General features: G+C 39.1%; 1 protein-coding gene across 7 annotated transcripts in view; it reads right to left on the bottom strand.

Annotated features, from left to right (window-relative positions):
• Window positions 1-524: 524 nt before the first annotated feature.
• Window positions 525-6,317, bottom strand: part of NT5C2 (5'-nucleotidase, cytosolic II) — a 128,901-nt gene continuing 123,108 nt past the window's right edge. For all 7 annotated transcript variants that reach the window (XM_012770366.3, XM_012770303.3, XM_012770323.2 and 4 more), the window contains 7 exons: window positions 5,903-6,010; window positions 5,575-5,641; window positions 4,701-4,871; window positions 2,961-3,012; window positions 2,782-2,842; window positions 2,477-2,653; window positions 525-1,972 (listed from right to left, as the gene is read on the bottom strand). In XM_012770366.3, the coding sequence (XP_012625820.1) occupies window positions 1,745-1,972; window positions 2,477-2,653; window positions 2,782-2,842; window positions 2,961-3,012; window positions 4,701-4,871; window positions 5,575-5,641; window positions 5,903-6,010 (864 nt within the window). In that variant the 3' untranslated portion in view covers window positions 525-1,744. The remainder of the gene's footprint in view (window positions 1,973-2,476; window positions 2,654-2,781; window positions 2,843-2,960; window positions 3,013-4,700; window positions 4,872-5,574; window positions 5,642-5,902; window positions 6,011-6,317) is intronic.

The following is a 6,317-nucleotide window of genomic DNA, read 5'->3' as shown; positions in this document are numbered from 1 at the left end:
GGAATATACATAAATGTACTGTTATAATAAAGTGGCTCTGTAGTTGTAACTAGCACTTAATATTTTCTCAACTCCCAATAATTTCTATGTCAAACTGGGCAACATCTCCATCTTGAATGAGAATAATTAGAACTGGAGTGACCACATTCCTTAAAATTTTAAAACAGGAACCAAGGGTCTAATTGTTGTTCGCAATAGCATTTCTAACCTGATTCTTTTAAAGGGGCATATATTCCCAACAGCTAGCATTTAAAATGTATGTTTCTTCAAATGACTTAATCTAAAGCCACGTGCATCCCTAAGTAGCTGAGTTGTGCCTCCTACCTATAAAGTGACTTTTTAAAAAGCGTCATCTCACAGTTCTGTTCCAGAAAACTTTGTGGACTATATCAATTCTTGAATATTTCTTTTTAAAAGTGATCTGGGCATATTTCCTTTAAGAGCAAAAGTTAAACTGATGTCACTAAACCAAACCCACTTGAAAACCATCAGCTATTACGGTTGTGCTACAGAAGGGGTCAAAGTCAGTATTAGAAATATTATACTTTATTGAATTCTAGAACAGCTAATCTACCCACCCCTCTTTACCAATGATAATAAGAATGGAAGAAAATATATGAAGGTTAAAGTAAGAGTCTATGCCACTTGTTAAAAATGTTGGAATAACTTTCACTGTACGGTGAGGTAATTATAATACCCTAACATATACCAGTAATGATTCATTATTCAAAACAAGAAGTGATTTCACTTGGGATTCTGAAGTGAATTTATTCACACTGATTGTGCCGTCTGCTTTAGTAAGAATCTGGCTTACAGAGCCCTCTTCCCATCCTCCAATGCTCGATTTTAAAATAAAACAGTAAAACCCTAGTGGACAGAATCTGGAATGGGGTAGCATGAGCCACAACTGTATAGCCCAGACTAAGGAATTTTACTCAGTTGTAATGGAGGGAGGAGGTTTCTCCTTTCCTTTTCTGGGGGTTTGCTCCTTTGTCCTTTCAGCTAATTCTTTTTATATCACAGATGAGAAAAAGATTGGTTGTGGATTTAAAAAAATAAGCATTTATACTATCAAACAAAAAATGTAGAAAGGATGCAGTCTTTTACCTCAAAATAGTCCCTGCAGTCCAATTCAGCCCTAAAGCAAGCAGAGAATACTACTGCAAAGCTACTGCTAGAGAAGTAGCCTTGCCAGAGTCACTGGGGAAAAGGTATATGAAAGGAAACTTGACCTTAACAGCAGACTACATTTGATAATGGAAACAATATATTTCTCCATGGAGATATAATACTGTGTAATGCACTGAAAAAGTTGGATTTTGGAGTTATAGCACAATTTGTAACATTACAGCATTTTGGGTCACGTCTTTCCATCGTCCTTCTTGTTCTACTCAGACCCTTCACCCCCTTAGTATATGACATACTGATGAAAAAAGACAAGGAAACAGTGTCACAAGCCACAGTGGAGCCATCTGCATGCAGTTCAGCCTGATTTTTACCCTTTCTTCCATAATAGACTCCATTATGATTTTGAACCATCTGCAAAGAATACAGATACACAAAACTAAAACAGGTATCCCTCTATGATTAGAATATTTTAAAGTCTTCAGAAACTTTCCAGGTGTACCTTTGATAGAATCCCCCTACCCCCGTACCCCAGTAGAACCCAAACAGGGACATCCTTTGCTCCTGTAAGTCTTGCCAGAACTCGTTTAATGGGGGCTCAGGGTTTTGGTTTTCCTCTTTATTCTTCCTCTTCTTCATCATCATCTTCATCATGGCAGTGTGTAATTTCCTGGGGGACCAGTGGGAAGAGGTTGGGGGGTTTAATCTCACTAATCGACCGTGTCAGCTGGTGCCGCTTATAGTCGGTGTCTTTGAACTCCACTGATGTGCGGTTCCGGGTGGCGAGGGGAGACTCCATCTCATTGATATCTACATGTGTATGTTCCACCGTTGATTCATGAGGCATCTAGATAGGACAAGGCTAGAGTCTCAGAAAGCAGACAGAGTAAAATAGCTGCTTCCCAAATCCTAACTCTTCTCTGTTAGATGGCCATGCACAGTTATGCCCATGGTGGACCAGAAGACAGGTCAATATAGATATATCTTCATAGAACTACCTATGCTGCCTATCTACCTCTTCCCCAGTACCATGTCCATATTGTTTATTATAGCCTGAAAGTGGATAAGATGAAGAGGAAAAAATCTGATTTTTTTATAGCAAAAAATCAGTTTTAAAACAGAAAAGTATCAGAACGTAGGAATATAAAAACTACATTTCTTTCAATCAACCTATTTTGGTCATACTTTCTCAAAGACCCCTTCTTACACAACCATATACCTGCCCATGGGCTCTGTATATCACAAATGTTCAAGCCGTCTCCTATGCCATCCCACAAAGCCGGTTGCTGATGCCAGCCTTAGAGTGCATCTTAGCTATCAACAGTAGCTTAAGGCTGTAGCCTAAACTCACCAAGACATGAGCAGCTCTGAAGAGGTAGCTGAATGGGTAATACAGCAGGTTGATGAAAGATGCTGCATACAGGTCAGCATAACGCATCACTTGACTGGCAAAGAGAGTCTGCCGGGAGCCACTGCGAAACAGGCTTCCCATCATCCCATAGCACATGTCCATGTCATGAGTTACTTTCTAAAACAAAGAATGAGAATCTCAGCTTATTAAATATTTATTGAGCAGCAGCTATGTGCTATTCCCTATATAAAACCAGAAATAAGAAAAATCAAACTCAATTTATTTCCCAAGTTTCGTCTGAATACCTTAATACGTTTCTGGATGGAACTAATGTCTGGGCGCTCATTGCTACTGCTGTCAAGGTGCCTGAAGACAAAAGAAAAACTCAGTGAAAATCTCTAGAAAGCACATTTCTTATAGCTAAGTGACTCCCAAAGAGGCAGATGTTATTCAGGGAAGGAATTTTTAGAATTAAGAAACTTACTTGTAGAGTTCAGCCAAGAAGATATCCAAGCTCTGAAGCTCTTCAAAAAGTGCTAGTTGAGGTTTGGAAGGAAAAGGGAAATGTTTTAAATAAATAAAAGCACCCAGTTCCTAACTGCTGCTAAAACAAAATTAAAAGGTTGCAGATATGACTGAAAAGTATAGCCTGGGAGTAACATGTTATAGGTGCGTGAAATGACCTCCATCTTCAGGAAAACCCACTGATAACCTACTTGGAGTCTGGCAGCAACAGAACACCATAATTTCCTCTTTAACTGCCTTTCCTCACACCAAATACCACTGACTACAACTCTCCTAGATTTATGTTCATTCTGAGCTTACAAAGTACCAATTCATACCCTGTCTTAGATGTAGTCAGCAAAGGCAGTGTAAATAGTCCCATTTTCAGATGAAGGATTGAGAATTAGAATTTAGTCACAGGTCCAGGAAACAGTAGAGCCAAATCAACTAGATTTCAAAACCTTCTTAGGTGGAAAAGTTGAAAATGTGGATGAAAGGCTAGCCAGAAAACCCCACTGATATTGCAGACAGTAGTAACCACAGCAGCCAGCATCTCTTGTATGCTTCCTGTGTATTGCAGCCTTTCTCAACCTGGGTTCCCCAAGATAATTAAGCCCTACTTCATCCATTGTACATAATAAATTTTCTATTTATGGACTGTCATTTCTATCTTTTTGAGGCAGAGTCCCACTCTGTTGCCCGGGCTAGAGTGCCATGGCATCAGCCTAGCCCACAGCAACCTCGACCTCCTGGGCTCAAGCAATCCTTCTGCCTCAGCCTCCCAAGTAGCTGGGACTACAGGCATGTGCCACCATGCCCAGCTAATTTTTTCTATGTATTTTTAGTTGGCCAATTAGTTTCTCTCTATTTTTAGTAGAGATGGGGTCTCACTCTTGCTCGGGCTGGTTTCAAACTCCTGATCTTAAGCGATTCACCCACCTCGGCCTCCCAGAGTGCTAGGATTACAGGTGTGAGCCACCATGCCCGGCCTCTTCTATCTTCTTTATACACATATTACCTCAGTTGAGTCTCATCAGCTTTAGCAGGTAAGTACTCTTATCCCCATTTTTACATTTGAGGAAACTAAGGCACAGGGTATCTTGTCCAAGTGCATGCAGATTTTAAGTAGTAGAGCCAGGGTTCCTATCCCAGGTGGGCTGAGTTTCCAGAGTAACTTTCACCACACTGTAGCCAGCTAGGGCTGGCTAAAGAACTCATGTCAAACACCTTTATATAATTATACCCATAGCTCAATTCAGGATAGTGTATATACTGCATATGTACAGTGTAGCTCAGTTCAAGAATACAATTTGGCCTCAGAAGAGAAAAATAAAAAATACCAGGAAGTAATTAACATTCAGAGCTGTCACTGCCCCAGAATCAGAGAGACTGGGACTATAGAGGAAAGTAGTGCTCTAGTTCACAATTCACTTGTTAGTATAATACAACTCAGGACACCAACATTCTATACTTAACCTCAAAGAGATAGATACAAGAAGGCCAAACAAGATAACCTCTCACAGTTACTCAAATTCTGGAGTTCTGTGAAATATCTGAATATAGGAAGGAGGTACCTAACTATCAGGACCCACCTTTTGACTGCCTCTGACCCCCTGCATACAAAGTAATGGCTTATCAGATAGGATTGATTCAAAGCTGGCCATTTAGATATAAACTAGCTATGTCAAAGATTTATAAAATAAGAGTAACGGCTCCTTACAACTCTTGTCAGTCCAGACATGCAGCTCCTGTGCAAGTTCAGGAATCACCAAGAAAGTTCGCCACCCTTGCCGTTTCTTTGATTTTAAAATGTCTCCAAAAATATGATCTCCAATATACAAAATGTCTTTTCCCTTGGCTCCCAACAGATCACAGATTGTATCAGATGAACCTGAAACAATGGAGTGATCAATGAGAAAACAAAAATGTCTCTATATTAAAACCAGTGTTCCAAGTACCATAACCATTAGATACAATGATTAATTTTATTCTTAAAATTATGTGAAAAAAAAGAAAAAAAAAATTATGTGGCAGATTAGAAAAAGGGCTCACCTTTCTTAAAGGCTTAAAGACTCACCATTCTCTTGTTATTGCTCTAAGACAAGGCCTTCAGCTCCAATGTGCTGACCAGAGCACCAAATCCAAGAGCAACAAAACTACATGTCTTAGCTTTAGTGAATATAATCTTCAGAAGTACCACCACAATTTTTCATCACAGATCCATTAAACTGGCTTTGTTCAATTGTTTCTAACTTCTAAATAATATGTACCTGTGCTCACAGAGGCTCCTTGAGTATGTCTTGGGAAGCACCCCGAATGATTATAAACATTGAGAAAAAGCCTCAAATAGGTTTAAAAAAAAGGGAAAATAAATCCTTTTAGTGAAAATCAGATTCATTAGGACATACTATCAACTTCTCAAACTTGTATTCCTGTTACATCAGTAAATGACTGATGTAACTGTTCACCTTCAGTAAATGACATCTTTAGAATACTAAAGAATACATGTGGCACCATGTTGGAAGAACACCAAAGCTTTCACAGTGAGGCCTGAGCAAAGACTTATTATAAATATAGGGAAGTCTGTGACTCACCTCCTGAGTAGACGATGCCATGCTGTAGGGGGCCTGTATAGGTACCAATTTTCAGCTTGCCAGTTTTCTGTGTGAAGAGAATATAGATAACTTTATTATCTTATCATAATCTCCCCCAACAATGTTACTTGGCCAGGCAGTCAAATGAATGACACTTATTCTTTTGAATTAGTGGGTTTGTTTGGCTGCCTTCTTGTTAAGACCAAAACTCTTAATTTCAAGAGATATGGGCTAATAAGTTAAAAATATATGTTTCCGTAAGGAGAGTAGGAATGGGAAAAGAGAAACAGAACAGCGTGCTAGCAAACAGATCATCCTCCTGACTTACAGTATCCACTTGACGCAGAACTGTGCCTTCTCCAAAAAAGAGTGGTTTCCGTGCATCCACCAAGATCAGGTCAAAGTAGGACTGCCATGGTCGATGGGAGCTCCCAGGCTGGTGAAGGAGAAACAAATAGCAAAAGCCAAAACATCACTGTTTACCTTAGGCACTGATGTTTAATCTCATTCAGATGCAAGGAATATAGAAATACTAAGTAAAGCCAAAAGATCCCATCATTTTATTTAAAAAATGCCTAATTATAAGCCATATCCTTTTAGAAGCAGGCAAGATGTAAATAATAAATGACTCCAGTAATTAGATTTATTAATATACCCAGTAACTTATTTCACAGGACTTTAATATAAGAAATTGTATACTCCCATTCTGAAATGTGCTAAAAAAAGGAGCTCAAAATGGGCTA

Source organism: Microcebus murinus, chromosome 14 (genome assembly GCF_040939455.1).
Source record: "Microcebus murinus isolate Inina chromosome 14, M.murinus_Inina_mat1.0, whole genome shotgun sequence".
NCBI lineage: Eukaryota > Metazoa > Chordata > Mammalia > Primates > Cheirogaleidae > Microcebus > Microcebus murinus.
The sequence above is the reverse complement of the archived record's forward strand: the minus strand, read 5'-3'. Positions and strand labels throughout refer to the sequence as shown.